Below are 21,347 nucleotides of genomic sequence, written 5' to 3'. Positions count from 1 at the left end.
TTTTGAGAACAATCAAAATGTGCGACGTGGCTTGAAATGACGCAACATCTTTGAACGTCCTTCAGAAACAACAAAACCAGAAAGTCCAATAAAAACAAGGGCCCAGTCTCAGGATGCATTAAAACCAACGACTACGATTAATAGTCATAAAACAACATCTCAAACACATTACGCCATTTTATGTGGTTATTATTAGTGAGCTATTGTTTTCAAAGGGATGCCAAATTTCCCTACGTATATTATTTACAAAATCGCTATTTTTTTTATCAATTTCACAAACATGTAATTTTATTATTTACAATGAAACAAGTCAGCCATTATTGAATAAAATAAATGAATGAAAAAAGCTACCACTATTTTCTTCTCCCTATTATTTTTTGTCACCCTTTCAATTCACAGGACATTGTGCTGCTCCTTCCAATGTGAGTGCGTGCACGCGTCCCGGCCACCTGGGGCCACTATAACACACGTACATCCAACGCGCGGGGAGTCCACGGTCCTCGCAGAGGATGAAGAATCTATCGCTGGGGTCGGGCTTAAACCTCACGTTTGAATTTGGCCGGCTTCAATTTTTTCCCCCCATTGACCGGTTCCCACGATGGTTTGTTTTTTCTACAAATTATTGTCCAATCTTAGTTTTTAGTCAATGTCTGACTGGCGTTGACAACGCAGTGCTAATGGGGCAACTAACAAGCTGGGATATTTTGGGGAGAAAATCGCTGCGAAGAGATAACTTCAGAGAATGTAGCGTGAGTATTTTTTTCATCGCATCTGTCTCTGTGTGTTGCTTCACCGTTTGTAATCAAATATGCGTAGCTTAGATGGTTGGAACAACAGCGCAGCCGTGCTGTTTCTTAGCCCGTCTGTGGCCTTTTACATTACGTGTTAGCAATAAGCCAGCAGAGTGTATACGGTCACGTCATTCCCCTTGTTTGAGGTTTAGTTCGGCAGTAGAAAAGAGAAAAACATTTTTCGTGTCTCTGACCAAAGCTCCCTGCTTGACGCGGTGCCTCGCCTTGACCACAGCCCGGGCCCGGTCAAGTGGGCCCGTCGGTTGGCGTTGAGGTGCGACTTGTGCGCACTGCGGGACGATCCTAACAAAAAGTTTTGAACATTATGCTGCTCATCGTCGTCTTCCAGCACAAAAATGGATGCAATTGTTTTTTTTTTTGCGTGTGTGAATAACACGGTCCAAGTTACCGAACCACAAAAGCAGTTTTTTTCTTTGTGCTCAGGCCGAAGCAGTCCAAATATGACTTTGCCGCCATCTTGTGGAATGATGGTGTTGTTTGATTTCATTCACTGCTACTTCTTTTTTTTTCCTTCCCCCAAGCAGCTGTGGCAAGGTCCTGCTTTGTTGGCGGTCATTGAACGCATCACGCGAAGTGCAACGGAAGACAAAGTTTTTGCGTCCCTCCCGACACAAGCATTAGCGGCCAAGGTTATGATCATATCATTTGTGCACTCTTATTTTGTCGTCCGGGGTGACGCCGCGTCACTTTGCACGTTAGTGGGGGACAAAAATGTTCTTTTGCGCAAGTGTTGTTGCCCGCTCCGTTCGGTAAAATTGTCCTGACGCAATTGAAAAAACAAAAAACAAAAACCAAAACTCATTGAGGTCGCGAATCTGTCCTTGTCTTTTGCGTTGTTGAAAATGAAAGATAGCGGGAGCTTCACAGCACGAAGGTTCTTCCTCGGTGCAGGTTTTCAAAATCGATCCAGCAAGAGGCGTAGAAGAGGAGCCACTCCGCGACGGCGACGACCTCGATGTTAGAGAGACGAAGCAGCGCACCGTCACCGGCCGACAACGACAAGCCACCGTTGACCACCGCCGAGGAAACGAGGCGTTCATGCGGAATGGACATTTTACGAATGCAGCCGAAGCACTTGAACGTCGCATTGGTCTCGAATAAAGCTGCTTTCTGGCTTGTGTTGTCAGAATAAGAGTGCGGAACAAATTTGCAATAATGCACCTTAGTGGAATTTTATGCTGCTTTGTGATTGCTCGAAATGTATACGGTATAATGCATCTGTTTGTCCGTTGACGCGTTCGTAGGCGCGAAAAGCTTCGTATGTGATGTTGCGGGTGAACACTTTTATTCTGAAGCAGGTTGGGCGGAATTTCCGCTTGTGGCTTTGTGTGCCGCCGAGCGACTTGACGTGACTCGGTCCAATGGAATGGAAGCCTTCGGTCGCCCCGAGTGGAGGAAACGTTCGGACCCGATTGGAACTGAACCATTGGAGCCATTTCCCGGGCCTTCCCGCTTCTGAATGACATCGAGCCGCGTTGGGCCTTTCGGGTTAACGTGCGTTCGGCCGGCCTCGTTCGGGCTCGGCGACGCGGGCCTTCGGCTTCGATGCCAGTTTAACATCTCCGCTGGATTCTTGCCATCAAGTAAGCTCCCCCGAAAACCGAACCGAACCAAACTCTTCCGGACGAGTGCGGCGCCGGTTAGCGTGTCCGCGTCGGTCGGCTTGGTTTTGGCGCCGCGGCCCGAAAGTCGGGCTGCCGTTTATTGTTAGCCGTTGGCTGGCTCGCGTGCGTGCTAATGCTAATGCTAGTGCTAGTGCTAGTGCTCAAGCTAACAACTTCATCAACCTCATCGCCAATTGCACAAGTTGCAGCAGGAAAGCAACGCAAGGCTTCGCTTCTGTTGTCGTCGGACGAGCCCCGAAGATGAGCGCCACGTTTTAGCCTCGGCGGTGTGTGGCGAGGGTTAGCTTTGCTTTGCCTCACCGAGATGGAAGTTAACATGTGGTTTTTTTATTTGTTTATCTTTTTTTTTTTTTTTTTTAATGAAATTGACGAGAATCTTTGGTCTTGAAAGAAGCACAACGTTGCGCCGAACTTAAAAACCTGCGAGGAAAACCTACAGAAATAGTTTAACGAGCCAAGCTAACTTCCCGAAACAACTCACCTTGATATTAATTGCAAACCCTCATGACAAAATAAACGACTTTCAGATTTGCTTCCGTTGAAAATGTGCAAGCTGTCAGAATTAAAGAGCCGTGCTGCAGTTGACACTTGTAACAGGAAAACGGACCCCTCGCCCCCTCCCCCCAAAAAACTAAAGAAGGAAAAGGGGGCAGGGATGATCAGAAGATTAAAAAAAAAAAAAAAAAAAGCAACATTTCCCCAAAAAACAAGCGTCTGTCAAAAGCATGGGAACAACCACTCAACTTTAGTACAACGCCACAAGATCTGATGATGGCTGATGCTCAAATTCAGCTGATGTGTCAGAAAAATTGCTCCTTATCGGGAACAGATTTGTGTGATAGAAAACGTAGACAAAAACAACCAAATTCAGCCGATTGACAATAATTCAATTAATCAGCAACTATTTTGATCATTGGGTTAGTGGTTTAGAGACTTATTGGCCAAGTAAGGAAGTGTTGCTCCCACCTTCGTACGACGTATATACGTCGAGTACAACCAACCCTAACGTCATGTGACCCTTTGCTGAGTTTACAGCGCCGATGAAGCGCGTTCGACGCGTCGCGTGATCAATGCGATCTTTCCCGTCGGGGGGCGCGTTAAGAAGGTTAGCAGAGCTGAGGCCACCACGTTGTTGTGATACCGCCTAAAATCCCAGGCAACACAAGCTAACACTGAAAGGACGCCATTTAGCTTGATTTTTTTTTTTTTTTTTTTTTTTTCAATCGCCAGTATTTTGTATAACTGGCAGTAAAAAGGAATCTTGTACTTGAACGCATATCGGGTTCTATAGTTTTTTTACCGGTAGATAACGTGCCATGGTTCTTTTTATTTGCCAAACACTTTTGGTATTGCCATGGTTTTCCGTCGCGCTCGGTGAAATGCAATGTTTGAAACAAATGTTGACGTTGACTCTTTCTGCTTCCTCAGAAAATATGAACCAAACGCAAAAATGACATCCAGATTTGGGAAAACCTACAGCCGCAAGGGAGGAGAGGGCCCGTCCAAGTTTGACGAGGTGGTCTCCATCAAGAGGGGGACCCTGAGCACAAAATGGGGGGACACCACCTACAAGGCCAGGGTGGGCTCCAAGCGCGCCGGCGCCCCCAAGGGCGCTTTGGCGCCGGCCGCTCACAAGCGAGCCCGCGTCGGCGGGGACGGCTCGGACGACCCCTTCGGCTTCGACAGCGACGAGGAATCAAAGCCGGTGTCCTCGCGCGGCGGCGGCAAGTCGTCGTCCTCCAAGGCGGAACCCCCCCGAGCGGAGAAGTGGAGGGTCTCGCCAGACTCCAGGACCTGGTCGAGCTACCACGAAGGACTCGGCGCTTCCGCGCGAGAGACGGCACGGTCGGGTCGAACGGGTCCGCTGCTCGCCAAAGGTAATGCGTCATTTTGGATTTGAACCTCGAGCCGATTCATCGGTAACTATTTTGCCAATCGACTTGTCCGCTAGAAACTTTGTTAAAGCTTCAGTTGTCCCAATGTCTGTTGTATTTTCATTGCATTTATCTGAGCCACTTATCCTCACAAGGGTCACGGAAGCGATGGACCCGATCCCAGCTCTCATCGGGCAGGAGGCGGGGTACACCCTGGACTGGTCGCCAGCCAATCGCAGGCCACATCCAGACAAACAATCACACCGACGGGGCAATTTCGAATGTCCAGTTAATGTTGCGCGTTTTTGGGGTGTGGGACGAAAGCCGCGCAGGCACGGGGAGAGCGCGCACACCCCCGGAACCCCCGGACCTCACAACTGTAGCGGCAGATGTTCTCACCCTCTTTTCATTTCTTAGCAGTAAATAGTTGAAATAAGACCCTTGCAAACATTTGCTTTTACTTTGGAAAGACCCATGAAGGGGTTTTTTTTTTTTTTTTTTTTTTCCCCCATTTTCTGAACTGAATTGTCGTCTTTTGTGCATTTTCAAGTTTTCTCGCAAACCTCGCCGCTTTCTCTCCAAAATATTAGTTGTCGTAGCATGAAGTGGGGAGGGGACGTCTTCCCCCTTGGCCCAAACGTTTTGGGGTTCCGCCACTAAAATGCTTGAAGGTTCTCCTTTCTAACTGTTTTGCACCAGGAAAAGTGGAGTGTTCGTCGCCGTCTTCGGAGAAGCGACACAGCTACGCGTGGTACCAGAACGCCTCCGAGAGCGACAAGAAACCTTTGGCCCAGACCGCCACCTTGAAGACCTTGACCGAAGCCGAGTCGGCGTACGGCTCCTGGGACGCCCTGACGGGCTTCCGACCGCCGTCGCCGAGTCGCGAGCCGCGCTCCCCCGCGCTCTCCTGGACTTCGGCGGCCGACGAGCTGCCGTCGCCGCCTCGGCTGCGGAGCCCCCCGGACGTCGACCTGGGCTTTGAGACGGCCGACTGCGGCCGGACGTCGACGTCGCCGCTCTTGCGGAACGCCAACTGTCGGACGTACCGCGGGCCCGGAAAGCCGAGCTCGTCCAAAGACCCGGACTGCGACGTTCCGCCGTCGGGTCCGCTCGCGTCGGCGATCCGCTGCAGCGGGACCAGGGACTACACCGTGCTCCACCCTTCCTCCGCCTCCGTGTGTAATGTCACCAATCGGGCGGGCGGCGGAGAGGAGTTCAAAGGCGAAGCCCCTCCCACTAGCGGTGCGGGCGGCGCTAACAGCAGCGGCGCGGCGGAGCGGCCCGACGCCACGTGGCAGCGGAAGAAGGCCGAGCAGCGACTCGCCAGGTGCGGCCGCACAAGTTGTGTTCCAAATGGACCCGTGGGGTTCTTCCGGGTCGTTTCTTGGGCAGAATGTCCAGGGAAAAAAACTTGACCGCGGATGTGACTGGGTCCTTCTTTCTCTGCACTTTAGTCAGAACCAGTCCAGATCCAAGAAGGGACCCGAAACCGACCTGTTTGGTTTCGAACAAGTCGACGGCCTCCGAGACGACGAAGACGGCGACGAAGGCTCCGACGGATCATCCAGATACAAAATCAAATACTTTGGTTTCGACGACATGAGCGACAGCGACGGCGACGACGACGACGACGACTGCGAGCCCAAAGTGAGGATGCGGGTCAAGATGGCCGAGGAAACGCCGGCGGTGGCCGCGGAGGACTCGCACGACGACCCCTTCGAGGACGGCCGCGTTCTCCAGAGACGCAACGCCCAGCCGAGCCAAAACGACCCGGAGAGGCCAAAAGGTCAGAGTGAACCAACCAATCACACGTACGTGCGGTGGGAGTCGCCGTTAATGAAGCTCAACTCAAGTTTGGATGTGGGAATGGTGGATTTAAACCCCCCCCCCCCAAAAAAAAAAAAAAAAAAATATATATATATATATAGAGAGAGAGAGAGAGAGAGAGAGAGAGAGAGAGATGTTTAATCACAAAAAGCTGGCACTCAAACTTGGGCGTGTGAAGTTTTTAAATCTGGTGTATAGCATTCCAGATTAATAATGTCATTTCTATGAGGTCAAAGTATTTGTGAAAGTCGACTTCCAGCTGACTACGCCCTGAAACGGTGGCCCGTCACTCCCAGGGCACATCTAGACAAGAACAACTATTCGCACGGCGTCACTGGGTGGGAACCGAACCCACGCCGCCTGCGCCAAAGTCAGCCGCGAAACCGTCAATGAGTCGTCGACAGTCAGCAAAGTCAACATGAATTAAAATCCCGACTCTGGACAATTTAGAATTTCTTCTCTTGCCGTGGTCATTTCTGTTAGCCAGTCTATGGCATTTGCCTTTGTATGTTAGCCCTAAGCTAATCTTTCAGCGGGTGGGATCGTAGCCTTTTTTGGACCCGACCAGGGTGCGCAGCGCGGATCCGAATCCCGATCCTTCTGCTTGAATGTCGGCAGATTGGATTTCCAAAAATTGCAAAGAGCGTGAGGTCGTGAAAACGACAAACGTGGTCGTGTCACACAAGTAAACATTCTCCGTCTATTCCTAGTACGTGAGCGACGTATCTTGACAGGCAAATCGATCCACTAGCTCGCCGAAGGTGTTACGAACCTGCGTAAACGACAGACAAAGTTGTAAATAATGTTGAGATGATGATCATTCTTTCGGGACATTTTTGCTCATTTTGCCATCTTCCTCCTCAGTGGACTTGATTTCATGCCTGCTCACGTCCGTTGTTGTGAGGTCTATTTAACGTTTGACATTTTTTTTCCTTTGCCTTGAATCCCGAATCACGCGCCGCCAGAGTCTACTCATCAGATCTCGGACGGCGCCCCCGCCGACGCGCCGAACTTCTCCGAGGACGCCGCCCCCAGGAAGCCCCCCAGGGGCAAGACGGCCGACACCCACCGCAGGATCTTCAGCGCACAAAAGAAGGTGAGACCGCAAACGGGGGCCGTCGGGAGATGAACCGAACTGCCGGACGACGCTGAGCTCGCCGGCCGGCCGGCCGGCCGGGCCCTCCCTTCGCAGATACGACGCTGTTAAGAAAATGGAGGCGGTAGGTAAAGCGGGTCTTCCAGTGGCCGCGGGGTTGTCAGTTCAGATCCCGGTGACGAGCAAGAGACTCAACTCTCGGTTGATGTCAGCGGGCCTGGCGGCCGCTCCCGTCGGTGGGCGAATGCGGGGCCTTGGAAAGCGCTTTGCGCACTGTGATGCTGTGTAAAAATTGCAAGATAACAAAAATGGTGGCAAAGTTGACCAACCGAATCCCGCGATGGTGCATTTGGAATCGCTCCCTAACCCCTGCAAAGACTTTGTAGTGAAGCGTTTCTGTAACGGGCCCGCCACCTTCTTCTGCTGCGTCAGGGGACGGCGGGGGGCTTCGCGGACGGGCCGGCGCGGCTCATCTTCACACTCGGCCTTTTGTCTCAGCTGGCCGACCCGCCGCGCGTCCCTAATATTCCCCCGCGCTCACGGCCCGGCGCCTCCTTTGTTTCTCACGATGAGTGACGGCCGCCGAGCCGGCGCGGGCGCGCGGCGGCCAAAACGATGAAAGGCCGCCGCGGGGGTGGGGGCGCGGCGGCGGGAGATCCCGCTGAATGTGAGGCGGGCCCGGATTCGGGGGTCACGAATCGCAATCGGCTCAAATCAAGCCGAGCGGAATTTTGGCTCCGCAGTCACGCTTTTAACCCGTTCGCTGCCGTGGACGTCGAAATGTGGTGAATCCATCCGTTGACTGTGTTTGTTCGGGATAGGATCCAGCGCTCCCGCGACGCTTGTGAGGATAGGCTTGTCTGTAAATTTCACAGCGTTGCGTAACGTTAATGATGAACAAACGCCAGTAGGAAGGGTGGTTTGGGGTTTGTGATCGTCACAGCTTTTACCCTTGGCCACCTGGGGGCAGTATGAGACGGACGGCGTTACGAATCCCGCTTAAAATCGAGCCAGTCCTTTCTCCTGCTGCAGCCAATCATTTTTCAGCAGGGCACTTCCAGCCTCGATCTCAAGTGGGATTCACCATAATCTCCTAACTCCTCTCTGACCTCGTCAGTACGGCGATAGAATTCATTTTTTCTCAGCATATGACATTTTTTTGACTGACAGTACTGTATCTATATGTTGTTGTCTAACTTAAAGAAATGCAATGTAGTTGCTAGTTAGCGTCGGTATTGATATTTTCCACAAAAAAATTCCAATTCTAAAATATCCCAAATGCAGCGAAAGGTTTTATGTATGTGCGTGTGACCATTTCTAAGCATTTCACTTTGTGTGCATGTATGTGGGTCGGCGGGTCGGCGGGTCGTAGTCTCCCACCAAAGCCGTGTACAACGCCCGCCACTGGACGCTGGAGAGCGAAGAGGAGCCCATTCCTTCCTTCATGTGCCGCCCGTCGGCAACTCCCGTGAGAAGCCAACCCCCGTATAAATACATATATATGTTTTTTTTTTTTCAAGATTTTCCATCCAGATAATTTCCTCACGTCCCCTCGTACACTCAGCAGGCGCCGCGCCCGTCGGGTGGAGGAACGTCCGCCGTCGTGCCGTCAGACGTGCAGAAGGACGACGTCGTCTTCAAGGCCCCGCCGGCTCCTCCTAAGGTCACCAAGTGCGTCAGCGTCCCCAGCGACCCCTACCAGGACACGGTCACGGCGCTCAAGTGCCGCAAAGAGCACAAGGAGGTACGCGTGTGCGCGCGCGTGTACGTGCGCGTGGGCCCCCGTGTGTTCAAACCCCCCCCCCCTCCCCCAAACGCCTCTTTCAGCTGTACACGGTGGTCCAGCACGTCAAGCACTTCAACGACGTGGTGGAGTTTGGCGAGAACCAGGAGTTCACCGACGACTTTGAGTACCTGGCGGCCGGTCTGAAGAGCGGACAACCGCTCAACACTCGCTGCCTCAGGTGCGACGGCGAGGACGGCGGCGGCGGCAAACTCGTTTGTTTCCCTTCTCGGTGTGATCAACGCCGCTGCTGCTGCTGCTTGTGTGCCTGCAGCGTGATCAGCCTGGCGACGCGCTGCGCCATGCCCGGCTTCAGGATGCACCTGAGGGCGCGAGGGAAGGTGGCGCAGGTCTTCAAAACGCTCAACGACGCCTCCCAGCACCCTGTAAGAAACAGCGGGGCACGTCTTCAAAATGTCAACATTTTGTAAAACCAGCCCGTAGCTGCCGTGGTGAATTCTTAACAAGTTGTAATATGCAGTGGGCAGAACACTCAAATCAGTCATTTCAGTTCTCAGTTTTTGTAAATTGAAAAGCAAAGTGGGAAAAAAAAAACCCAAAACAAAATGAATCTTTTGAAAGAACGCTTGCGGCTTCCCTCTGGTGTGCAGAACCTGGCCATGTGCACCGCCTCCCTCATGTACATCCTCAGCCGCGACCGGCTCAACATGGACCTGGACCGCTCCTGCCTGGACCTGATGATCCGCCTGCTGGAGCTGGACCAGGACCAAGGCGGCGGCGGCGGCGGCGGCTCAGCGGCGGCGGCGGAATCGCCTTCCCAGCTGAGCGCCAGGGAGATCTGCAAGATGAAGGAGAAGATCCGCAAACTGTGCGACACGGTGCACAACAAGCACCTGGACCTGCAGAACATCACGGTGTGATCCGCGCACGCGGCACGCTTTGCTCAGCGGGCGCGCTTGACCTTTCACCCTCTCGGTTCTCTCCCGCAGACGGGTCACCTGGCCATGGAGACGCTGCTGTCGCTGACGTCCAAGCGGGCCGGCGACTGGTTCAAAGAGGAGCTGCGACTCCTGGGAGGCCTGGACCACATCGTCGATAAGGGTGACGCTTCGCAAAAGTCCGGGTGCGCGCGCGCGCGACGCTGACCTGCCGCACGTGTCATCGCTCACAGTGAAGGAGTGCGTGGACAACCTGAAGCAGGAAGACGACGACGACGACGACGAGGACAAGCTGGTGTCGTCCTTGTGGGGGGCCGAGAGATGTTTGCGAGTGCTGGATAGCGTAAGCGTGGCGGCCGCGTCGGCTCATTCTGGTACCCGCGCATTTTTCCCAGTCCGCGTGAGTGAAATTCCATTGCAAAAGGTCACCGTCGCCGTTTCCGGCGCAATCGACTCCCGCAACTGGGATCAGAACAAACGTCACGTGACTGAGGCGACCAATTAAAGCCAAATCTGGAGCAGAAGTGCGGGAGGGGGGGCCTTTCTTTTCTGGGCACTCGGGCGACGACACCAATGTGTTTGTCTTTGTGAATGTTTAACTTTTTATCCACGTCCGTGTTAAGAGTCGAAATCCAAGAAAGGATAGATTAACGTCAATATTGGACATTTAAAAAAAAAAAAAAAATTGACTTAGATGACATGAAGAAAAAAAATAACCAATAGGTCAACAAATACCTCTCAAAATAGCGCTCAGTGTGAAGTGCTTTTCAAGAAATGCACTCAAGTGCAAAAAAATCCCATTTAGTGCAACTTTTTATTCAGTCCAGTTTTGAGCAAGTGACACGAATCTAGCTGTGGACGCTTCGTATTGGATCCATGAGGCAAATATATCGCACGTTTTGTGTGTGTGTGTGTGTGTGTGTGTGTGTGTGGTAGGTGACGGTGCACAACGCAGAGAATCAGAGCTACTTGATCGCTTACAAGGACTCGTCACTCATCGTCTCCTGTGCACAGTGAGTACACAAACTCTGTGCGTGCTGCACTCTCGTTTGGCATTTGATTCAATTCCTGGTTTACAACCCCGAACGGTCAACATTGCCACCGGCGCTCGAACGGCACGTCGTGCTTTCTGACGGTCGTGTTTGCTAACCCGCTGCCGCCCCCCGCAGGGCGCTGCGACGCTGTGAGGAGATGATTCAGCGCCACGGCACGGAGGGGAGCGGCGCCGTGGTGGCCAAAGCCGTGGAGAACTGCATGAGGGCCGTCATCGGCGTCCTGCTCAACCTGACCCACGACAACGGTGAGCGTGCGCGTGCGCGCGCGCGCGTACGCGTACGCAAAGTTCAGCAGCTCGTACACTGTGCGTGCGCGTGTGTCCGCAGAGTGGGGCAGCACCAAGACGGGCGAGCAGGACGACTTGATCGCGACGGCGCTCAACTGCGTTCTCAGAGTTCCTCAGTACTTTCCTCAGGAGAAGAGGTTCGACATCCGGGTTCTGGTGAGCGGCGTGTGTCGTAGTGCGCCTGCCTGTCCGTGCGCCCCCGCGTTCCGGTGAGCCCGTTTGAACGGCTCGTGCGCGTCGCAGGGTCTGGGCCTGCTCATCAACTTGGTGGAGTACAGCGCCAGAAACCGCTTCTGTCTGATGGAGATGAAGCTGGAGGGCGATCGGGGTCCCCACGACACCACCGCGCTCCTCGTCGCCCCGCCCCAGCGGGACGTCGTCGCCGGCGACGGGCCGCTCAGCGCCGTCGCCGCACTCGTGCAGGTGCGCGCCGTCGTCGCGGCAAACGCGACCCGGTAATGCGGCCCCCTGAACCGGCACCCGCGCTCTCCGCCCTCAGTTGTTCCTGCAGCGGGAGCGAGCGGCCGTCCTGGCCGAGGCGCAGACCGACGACCTCATCAAGGAGCCGGCCAAGCCCGCCGACAAGAGCGGCGAGTGGCGGGAGACGGGCGGCGAGATCCAGTGGGTGGCCAACGACGACGCCAAGGAGGAGGAGCGCAAGGACAAGAAGGAGGGGGAGGAGGAAGACGGCGAGCTGGACCTCAACAAAGGTACGGCGCCGGCTCTGGGCTAAAAGTCGGAAAAGTTCAAATCCAACCTTGGAGCTTACACAGCTATAAATGCCACTCTCAACGTTTCGATTTAGAAAAAAAAAAAAAAAAAAAGCCGCAATGTACCAGCCAAACGTGTAGGAGTCCGTTTTGAAAGCTACGATATCAACCCCAAATCATGGGTTACGCGAAAGAAAGAAAATTCCAAGATAAAACCGGCTCGGACCCATCGGACCGACGACACCTGGGACGGGGACTCCTCCGTCCCTGGCCGAAACCTCCTACTCGCGTTGAAAAAGAGGGAAAAGCTCCAAATCGGCAAGCCGCCGTGTAAAAAGCTTGAATTTGTCCGACGTTTTCAGCTCTGCAGCACGCGGGGAAGCACATGGAGGACAGCATCGTGGCGTCCTACACGGCGCTGCTGCTGGGTTGCCTCTGCCAGGGAAGCAACGTGAGTGGCACACCGCCCGCCCGCCCGCCCGCCGTCCTTCCGCTAATGCTAACGTGTGTGGGGACCCCCTCCCCCCTCCCCCCAGATGAACGTGACTACTGTGAGAGAAAACTTGCCTCAGGGGGATTTCTCCATCATGACGGACATGCTCAAGAAGTTCCTCAACTTCATGAACCTCACGGTGAGTTGCAAGACTCGCGTTACGTGTGCTCACTGCCCAGCGGGCTTGTCCCGCTCATACTTTTTGTCCTTGCGTCTGCAGTGCGACGTCGGCACCGCGGGACAAAAGTCCATCGCCAGAGTCATCGACTACCTGGACCACTGTTAGAACACACACGCACACAGTCAGTATTTTCACTCCTCCACACTGCGTCCCGGTTTGTCCCCTCAGTTTCTTTTTCTTTTTGACCGGGACTCGTCCTCCAGTCCCTCCTCGTTGGTTAAATTTGGGGTGCGGGGAAGAAGCGGCCAGAAGAGTGAAAACCTTTCACGCGGTCGGCGGCGTCGCATCTCGTCTCAGTTACGCTCGCCACGTTCGTTGTCGCGACCGTTCCCCGTTTTTGCGCCTTTATCAGTTTCGTCACCACATTCGATTTGGCTTTTTTTTTGTCATTTTTTGAGGTCACTGGCGCCAAGCGGCGTGTCTGACTCGCCTCGAGAGACGCGCGTGCAACTTACAAACTTGAGCGTGACTTCAGTTGCACGTGCGGGTGACCAAATTGTTGCCAGGTGCGCAATTTTCCAATTTTTGCGCGTGAGATTGTAAAAGGTGAGGCCCCCCCCCCCCCATGTCTCTTAAATGTTCTCCTTTGTTTGACACGTTCTGTTCCGTTTTGTCGGTTCTTGTCACAACACGACACACACAAACGTTTACAAGAGCTTTATCGAGGTGCGTGCAAGATGTTTGTGTACATACTGTTTGTACATAAGTCGCCAGAGGAGCGGTGCACGATGGGAAGCGGACGCGTCGGGCCGTGCGGGGGGAGGCCGGCCCGGACTACTTTTCAGAATTTTTTTTTTTAGGGCCATTTTTTTTTTCCCCTCCTCGTGCTGTGGAAGGCTTCTTAAGTGGGCGGCTGCGTTTGTACCGGTTCTTTGCTTACGTGTACATACTTTGAAATGAATAAAAGTTGCTACTTTCAGTACATCCGCTCACTTCATTTGTTCGCTTGAAAAGGGGGCTCAGCTGGGTCATTTTTTAAATGAACGCGAGGGCTTTCTTGGAAATATTTGGATGTCAAGGTCCTTTTGATATGGATTTGTAAAGTCAAAATCATTTATTTGTGAAGACGTTTGAAATGTTATTCCTTGAATACAACGTGACAGTCGTGAAATGTACCTTAATGTCAGATGCCCACCACTCGTGTTTCAATTTTACATGAAGACAAATCACACTGCATTTTTAAAATAGAAATGTCATTGTAGCTGGTGGGGGGGGGGGGGGGGGCGCAAGCGAGTGACGTCAGCGATTAGTGCAGCGTTCGGTCGTCTTCGTGCTCGCGGGCGACCGTCGCGCAAATGGACCGAGATGACCAGATGATACGTTTCCAGCTCGTGACTATGACGGACGGGCCAATCACGACAAAGGATCTTCGGGGCCAATTTTAGTTGCATGCGCTTCCAGTGGCGCGGTGGGGGGGGGGGGGGGGGGGTAGGAAGACACCTTTGCAGGTGTTGTCATTTTGCATTTTTTCCCGTCTGAGAGGTTTTGGGCGGCGCCGGCCCGCAGCTGAGGGCGTCACCCCACAAAATCAAAAATTCACCCAACAAAGAGCGGCGACAAGTGACAATTGATTGTTGACAAATTGAAGAACTCATTTCGCTGCAATGTGCAGTGAATTTCAAGCCCTCAACAATAGATATTGATCGTCCTGCACGAAAGCAGTTATTTAATGAGATGAACCAATATATACATTTGGATGTGAGTCCAGAATAAAGTTACATGAGGCATGTTGACAAACAACAGCAGAATTTGCAAGTCAACTGCAATCTGTCTCAATGCTGAGGCAAGTCGGGCTAAAACAAAAAAAAAACCCCAAAACAAAAACAAACTTAAAAAGAAGTCGTGTTGCCAAGTGTCCCTCCCGGCAGAACCAACAGCAGCAGGAGTCACTTGGGCTTGTGTTGGGTCTGCGCGTGGGGCTCCTCCTCCTCCTCCTCCTCCTCCTCGCCCTCGCAGAGGCTCCGCGGACGACCCGGGGGCGAGCCTCCGTCCTCGTCCGGGTCCCGGTCCCGGTCTCGGTCGTGCAGCAGTTCGCTGAGGGTGGCGATGTAGATCTGGGCCATCTGGAGCGTCTCGGACTTGGACAGCTTCTTGTCGCTCTCCAGCCGCGGGATGACGCTCCGCAGCCGGTCGAAGGCCACGTTGAGGCCGAGCATGCGCCGCCTCTCGCGGGCGTTGGCGGCCAGTCGCCTCCGCCGACGGGCTCGCTCCGCGGCGCGCGCGTCCGGCTGCGGGGCGGCGAGCCGGAGCCGCGCGACGGCGCGCGGGGTCCACGCCGGACGCGCGGGCTCGTCGTCGCCCGGCTGGCGGATCTCGTCCAGGTCCGGGAGGGGCGCCAAGAAGCTTCTGCGCGGAGGCATGACGGCGCCGACGGCGTCGGTTCGAACCATTTATGCGCGCGGTGGGCGTGTGCGGGCCACTTCACTTGGAAAGTGAGCGTGACGTCACGGGCGTGTCCCAATACTTTTCCAGTTCTCATCGTCTTCCCCTTTCCGGGCCAAGCATTCGAACGTCGACCAGGACCCGAAAGTAACAAGCGGACGCCTCGCACTCCTCCTGCCCTCCTCTTGCGGGTTGGATGTGCCGTTTGATCGGGCGGGAGGACGACAAAAGGGAATTTCTCGTTTTGCCTTCTCCGCGACCCCACGCTGATGTAAACCTTGTCAAGGTTTTTTTCATTCTCGCCGACGTCCACGCGCCTCGGCTCAACGCCAGTCAGCGTCGGCTGGCACTGCGGTGCGGTTCGGTTCGGTTCGGCGGGCGGCTTCGAAGCGAGCCGTTTGATTGGCTCCCGTCAACGGGCAGCCGGCGGCCTTCTGCCGCTCGCCTTTGTGCGGGCCGCGCGGGCTGGCACGCGCCGGAGGACACCCGCGGGCGTCCGTTTTTAATTAAGCGCACAAAAGCAGCGAGAGGCCGCTGCGCTCACGTGACGCTCGGCGGCCAATACGAAGGCGTCGCGGAGTCCGCAAACAAACGCGCGGTTGTGTTGAGCGCTTTTGGATTGTTGGCCTTGTTGATGCATACGTTCAATAAAAACGCCCCCCAAAAAAAGATCAACGTTGGAGCAGCAATTTTTTTCCTGTCACGGCGAGGAAAGCAAGTGTGTTTATCATAAAGTAATTCAGTGCGCCCTACCCCGATTAAAAACGTTTCAAAAGTTTTGTTTGCGTGTGGTGTGCCCCCCACTGGCGGTGGACGGCTACTGCACGTCCAGGTGTGCGCGCCCCTTCTCCAAAGGTCAAAGGTTCAAAGGAAGATGGCCGCCTCGGACATTTTGGGAAGATTTTCGGTGGCGACGTGCCGCAACGACGTCCAGGTGAGGCGCATCTCGACCACATCTTCGCACTTGCTCGTGTTCTCCGACTTTTGGCTGACTTACGATTTTTTTTTTTTTTACGGCATCGTTGACGTTAACTGACTTGCGCACTAATGTGTGTCGAGCTTACCGAGCGCGGGAACACGGGGGTCATCGTTTCCTTTCCTTTCGCGTATGGTTAGTAAGTTAGTTAGGAAGTAAGTAAGTAGGTAGTTAGTATGGTTGGTCTCAATTGTCCGCTGACCGAGGCTCTTGGAAATGTTTCTCTCCAGGGGGCCGCCGGACGGCTCCATCACTGGCAAGAAGCTCGTTTTCGGTGACGCGGCCGATATGTGACGCCATCAGCCGTCGTAACAGGTGTGTTGTGACGTCACGGCGTCATAACGTTGGAACTTAGTGAAATGGTGACTTTGCGACACGTAACTCCACTTTCTGACTTTCATGTCGTTGCTCCTCGTGACATGTTTTTATGAGTGCAAACTCTGTGACGTCACCAGGCTGGGACTTTCTGGCACGGCGTTGTCGTCGATGTTGTGTCAGTGAACGACAGCCCTTACCTAGCTTAGCATTAGCATATTAGCGTCCCGGGAGACGCCAACTGAACTTTTAGCCTATAAATGAGTCCGACGGTTCGGATGTTGCCACAACATAAAGCAAGGCTGAGCACGATTATCTCAGGCAAAACACAAGACGCATTAAGTTCTTTTTTTTTTTCATGCGAGAGGCTGAAGATAGACATTTTCGTGCAGATATTGACACAACTGTAAGTTGAGTTCAATGGTCAAAATGATTTTCACGCGCGCACGAGTGAAACGTCCCACAGATGATGGAAAAATGTGGGGTGGATTCTGTAATTACAGCCTGTGGCCAGCAGAGGGAGGAACGCTCCAGCAATTGCTGCGTGCGCGTGTCGGAAGTTCTTCCCAGCTAATGAGAGAAGTCAAGATTACGTCAGGTCGCGTTGGATGCTTGTTGTTGTCATGGCAACCACCGCCCGAAGCGCTCTCGTCAATTCAACACTAAATTGCTGCCTGGTTCTTCTTCTGTGTGTGTGTTTTCTTTCGGCTTGTCCCTTTCGGGGTCGCCACAGCGTGTCATCTCAGATGAACGCATATATATGTTTGGCACAATTTTTACGCCGGATGCCCTTCCGTCATATTTTTGGATCGGTCGTAGTTTTCGTGCAGTCTGCCTTTTTTTGTTTGTGTCATTATTTTTAGTCCCTCACGTCGCGCTCCATTTCACTCGCCCCTCGCCGGGGCGCTCGATCGCATGAACGGCGGCGGCGACGGCGGCCGTCGGGCGCCGAACGACCTTTTTCCCGCTTTTATGCGGGCGATTGAGCCGCTCCAAAGCTCTCACGATAGCTTCTTCTGCACAATTTTCCGCCATTGTCGTTTTATAAAGATTGAATTCACGGTTATCGTTGTAGATTGTAATATCATTAGCAATATCAGAGTAGCACATTTCAATTTCATATTTTTGCTGACTTGGTGTTGTCGCCCCGCCGAAAGGAGAAAATACATCGGAAGTTACTAACAGGTTACTCGGAATTGGAGCACTCTTTTATCTGTGTACTTCCTTTCGCTCAAATGATGATTTGGAAAAGCCGACTTTTTTTCGCAATTCATATTTTGCTGCATCCGCTCGGCGCCCAATCGGCCGGACTCAAACCCTCAACCCGGGATGCGGATGCAACTAGTCTAAAAATGAACATTGAGACATTTGCGCCGTCGTTTGTACGACGCGTGCCTGCGGGCGGTGTCGTGGGTGGGGTGGGGGTGATTTTTGAAATCTCCCCCAGTGGCAAATTGTCGGCACCCGGGCATCAACATCGACAGAAAGAGAAAAAGACAATGAGGGACGTCCACAATTTTTACACGTTCAACGTGAAGACAAGTAGAGAGAAAGAGAGACAGAGAGAGAGAGAGAGAAGGGAAAAGAGAGAGGATGACAGAAAAGGACTGAGAGAGAGAGCTCCCTCCCTCCCTCCCTCCCTCCCTCCCTTCGTCTCTCGCTCTCTGGTGATTTTTGTTCCACACGGCGTGCGGAGCAACCCTCGCTCCTCTTCCTCCTCCTCCTCCTCCTCTTGTTCCTCGCCGTCCTCCCTCCCGGCGGCCGTTCTTCTTTGCTTCCTCCGCAGTCCGGAAGCTTCTTCTTGGTGGTCTTCCTCATTTTTTTTTTGCTTTTTTGCGTCCTGCAGCCTGACTTTGGATTGCTTTCCTTTTCCTTCCGCGGTTTGTCTTTTTCTCTTTCTTTCTTCTTTTTTTTTTTGCGCACCGAGGACGAGGCGGCGGCGGCGGCTGGTGTCGGCGCGCGTGCGCGTGCACGTGGCCATGGATCTCCGCATGCTGCTCGCTCTGCGGGCGTGCTTGTTGCTGGTCCAGGGACGAGCGCTGCACGCCGACTCCATCATTCACATCGGTAAGGCCCCCCCCCCCCCCGGCCCGGCCCGCTATTTGAATTGCTTGCGGTACGGTCCTGATGCTGCCTGGTGATGGGAGGGTGGGGGTCCGTGGGGGGCTTCCCCCCCCCCCCCCGTTCCCCCTCCTCAACGGCGCGTGATGAGGAAGACAAGCTGTTGCTCGCTCGCTCATTCATCGGCCAGTCGACTTGATTGGAAGTGGTGCAGTCAGGCGGGACGTCTTCGTCCTAACGTTACACACGAGGAAAACCTTCAATGACAAAATATTCAATCACGGCGACAAAAGACGGAAGATTATATAGGATCAAAAGATTAGATGACGGTCATAAATCAGGCGGAAACACTGCACGGAGGTACATTAAATAGGATGTCGGATAAAATAGGACACGACCCGTTAAGATGTTCGCCGTTAACCAGAAATCGGGTGTAAGTACCCTAAAGTCCGCATGTATGATATCAGATGTGACGCAAACGTGTAACACTGCACATAAAAAAGATCCAGCGACATATTTCATGTACAACCGTGAAAAGTCCGGTGATGACGTCAGGTCCGCTCGGATGCTGATGTTGATTGTTGTCATAGTAACCACCACCCGAAGCTCTCGTCGGGTGAGACTGAATCATTCATCATCGCAAAGTTGTCGCAAGATCATACTTTTGTCATCGTTATCGTTATGAAGGTGGGCGTTAACGAGATCCAAGTACTCCGTTACTTCTGGGACGCAGTTGCACTTGTCCGAGTAGTTTGAACGCAACACGAGAGATGGCGGCGGCAAGTTTTCCAGATACGTGCCGAAGCTTCGATCTTGTCATCGTCGTCCTCACCAAAATGGCTGCAGTGTCCACCCTGGATTGGTCGCCGGTGGGTCTCATCAAGCCCAACAACTGGGTTGTCTCTCTCTCTCTCTCTCTCTCTCTCGCTTTCTCTCTTTTTGCGAGCGAAGCTGAAGTTGCTCGCGGACGTGCGCGCCATCTCAACGGCGTCGCCAGCGAGAGGACAAGCGCCGACTGTTGGGCCACCTTGTCACTGAACGCACTCCCGAGGGGGCGGGGCTTGGACCGGAAGTGCCGTGGCGTCGCACGCGAGGCTCGTTTGGTGCACGAGCTGGAGAGCAAGAAGAAACCAGTCATTTGTTGTTGTTTACCCTCCTGGAGGCAGGAAAGGCTCTCGTTGGTCGGATCCAACGCACGTGACCGAGATGCGCGCCGCTCTAGTAAAGTCGTCACCAACGACGACAAAATTCCACTCGCACGCTCGGTGAAACGTTGCGTCGCACGCTGTCGAAAAATGATTTGTTCAAGCAAACTGCAGAAGTTGCTGTCGCCAAAGCATTTTCACATTGCAAACTGAAATACACCAACAATGAGGCTCTCTTTCTCTTTTTCTCTTTCTCTTTCTCGTTCTCTCTCACGCAGACAGACAGACGACCTAAACATTTTTAAACGCTACTGATAAATTGGTGCTTTTGTGTTTGGGGAATCAGGACGGGTGCGGGCGGAAGGAGCGCGACGATTCACTACAACCAAAGCGATGAGAAAACGACGGACGTTGATTCGCGGCCGGTCGGCGACGGCAGGCGCTCCCCTTAAATCAGAAACATTTGGGCCCACAGAACTCAAGAGTTGAAGCTACACCAGAAGCGGTGGGCCGTAGCAGAACTCGTCAGAGGTGCTTCAGGCGTGATGTACCCGAACCCGACTGGAAAAAAAATTGCAGTTGACAACTTACCAATTGAAAGTACTGAGACGCTCCGGCGAAAGTCTGCAACCCTGCGTGGGGTTGCGTCGTACTTAAAACCGCTCGGTGTGACGGCCACAAGGGCGGGAGGTAAATGCCGGCGGCCGGCCGCCCGGGTCTCGCTAGCTCAAAAGCCAGACCCGTTTTTCCCGCGTGTGTGAAAGCTTCCGGCCACCTTTTGACGGGCTGTTCAAATCTGTTCCGACAATCGCCACAAAAGCGTGAAAATCCGACGAGGCGATCGTCGGCCGACTGGGGAAAAACCGCCGGCGACTCGGGCGGGACGCGAGGCCCCGGGATCCTCCGTCGGGGCCCCCTTCCGCCCCTTCCGCCCCGCCGCTCGGCTCGATCTGCGACGTTCGCGCCGCGCTCGGTCGAGCGCAAGCCGGGCGGAGGAATTGCGACACGACGCAACGCAACACGAGCAGTAGTGACAAGTGACCAAGTGGGCTGACCTAGTTGTACGATTTATCAGGTACCGGGACTTGCCAAACTCAGACCAGGAAGCATCGGGCCGGGCCGCCTTTCGGGCTCTTGACTCGCTCGCTGGTCCCTGTCGCCAGGCGCGGTCTTCGAGGAGAACGCGGCCCGGGACGACGAGGTGTTCCAGTTGGCCGTGTCGGATCTCAGCCTGAGCGACGACGTCCTGCAGAGTGAGAAGATCACCCACTCCATCAAAGTCGTGGAGCCCAACAACCCTTTCCAGGCCGTCCAAGAAGGTAAGCGGCAGCTTTGATTCTCCTTGAAGTTCCGGTTCGAGCTTAGCTTTGGCTCAGCTTTGCGTCTGGTTCTGCTCAATGTCGTTGGTCCACTTCCCGGGCCCTGGGTTTAGTTTGGCTTTGGTTCTTGTTCTAGTTCCGGTCCCAGGTTCGGTCGTGCTCGTACCTTAGTTTCTAGTTTTGGTTCTGCTTCTTGAGCCGAAGCCAGACCTTTACATACGCTGCAAAGGCGCAAATCAAATCTGCTGATTCAGGTCAGTCAGGATCGCCCCAAATGATTTCATTTTGTTAAATGCCGCAATAACGAGAGGATTTTCTTTTCTTTGAGGTCAAACAAACGTTTAGGCACACAAGAAAGTTCAATGCTTTTTAAAGAACACGGGGAACCCGCTTGTAGCCCCGAGAACACGATCGATCTCAACCGTGAAGCCTGGAGGTTGCGGCCGAGCAGGAACTGGAGCTCTTCGCGCAACGGACTGACGGCATCGCGAAGAAAGAACGTGACGC

The 21,347-nt window shown here is 53.7% G+C and overlaps 3 protein-coding genes across 11 annotated transcripts in view; 2 read left to right on the top strand and 1 right to left on the bottom strand.

Annotated features, from left to right (window-relative positions):
* The first annotated feature begins 352 nt into the window (after positions 1–352).
* On the top strand, positions 353–13,564 carry LOC133495383 (wings apart-like protein homolog). Of its 2 annotated transcripts, none has more exons than XM_061809966.1 (21): positions 353–1,441; positions 2,111–2,395; positions 3,866–4,314; positions 5,011–5,638; positions 5,766–6,097; positions 7,104–7,234; positions 8,607–8,702; positions 8,799–8,978; positions 9,062–9,198; positions 9,292–9,403; positions 9,629–9,892; positions 9,968–10,079; positions 10,150–10,259; positions 10,853–10,929; positions 11,086–11,216; positions 11,299–11,414; positions 11,502–11,681; positions 11,758–11,968; positions 12,331–12,419; positions 12,505–12,600; positions 12,682–13,564. In XM_061809966.1, exons 3-21 carry the CDS (start codon positions 3,888–3,890, stop codon positions 12,745–12,747), a joined length of 3,495 nt encoding a protein of 1,164 aa, XP_061665950.1. In that variant the 5' UTR covers positions 353–1,441; positions 2,111–2,395; positions 3,866–3,887; the 3' UTR covers positions 12,748–13,564. The 2 variants fall into 2 exon arrangements, with proteins under 2 accessions (XP_061665950.1, XP_061665951.1); XM_061809967.1 differs by having other exon boundaries at positions 354–1,441; positions 8,802–8,978.
* A 715-nt stretch (positions 13,565–14,279) lies between these two features.
* atoh1c (atonal bHLH transcription factor 1c) lies at positions 14,280–15,045 on the bottom strand. The gene has a single exon (XM_061810531.1). It carries the CDS (start codon positions 15,030–15,032, stop codon positions 14,529–14,531), a length of 504 nt encoding a protein of 167 aa, XP_061666515.1. The 5' UTR covers positions 15,033–15,045; the 3' UTR covers positions 14,280–14,528.
* A 52-nt stretch (positions 15,046–15,097) lies between these two features.
* The window catches only part of LOC133495640 (glutamate receptor ionotropic, delta-1-like), a 50,403-nt gene continuing 44,153 nt past the window's right edge, over positions 15,098–21,347 (top strand). For 3 of the 8 annotated variants that reach the window (XM_061810524.1, XM_061810523.1, XM_061810522.1), the window contains exons 1-4: positions 15,969–16,135; positions 16,231–16,315; positions 18,243–18,382; positions 20,685–20,840. In XM_061810524.1, the coding sequence (XP_061666508.1) occupies positions 16,072–16,135; positions 16,231–16,315; positions 18,243–18,382; positions 20,685–20,840 (445 nt within the window). In that variant the 5' untranslated portion in view covers positions 15,969–16,071. The other 5 variants (XM_061810525.1, XM_061810529.1, XM_061810526.1 and 2 more) reach the window with 5 other exon arrangements.

The sequence above is a fragment of the Syngnathoides biaculeatus genome, chromosome 22, assembly GCF_019802595.1.
Source record: "Syngnathoides biaculeatus isolate LvHL_M chromosome 22, ASM1980259v1, whole genome shotgun sequence".
Lineage (NCBI taxonomy): Eukaryota > Metazoa > Chordata > Actinopteri > Syngnathiformes > Syngnathidae > Syngnathoides > Syngnathoides biaculeatus.
This window is presented reverse-complemented; position numbering and strand designations above follow the sequence as displayed.

Excerpts from the sequence above, each read along its gene's own strand:
- LOC133495383 (XM_061809966.1), top strand. The coding sequence starts at position 3,888 with ATGACATCCAGATTTGGGAAAACCTACAGCCGCAAGGGAGGAGAGGGC. Across the intron at positions 7,235-8,606 it reads TCTTCAGCGCACAAAAGAAG|TCTCCCACCAAAGCCGTGTA; the intron begins GTGAGACCGCAA and ends GGCGGGTCGTAG. Across the intron at positions 10,260-10,852 it reads GTTTGCGAGTGCTGGATAGC|GTGACGGTGCACAACGCAGA; the intron begins GTAAGCGTGGCG and ends TGTGTGTGGTAG.
- atoh1c (XM_061810531.1), bottom strand. The coding sequence starts at position 15,032 with ATGGTTCGAACCGACGCCGTCGGCGCCGTCATGCCTCCGCGCAGAAGC.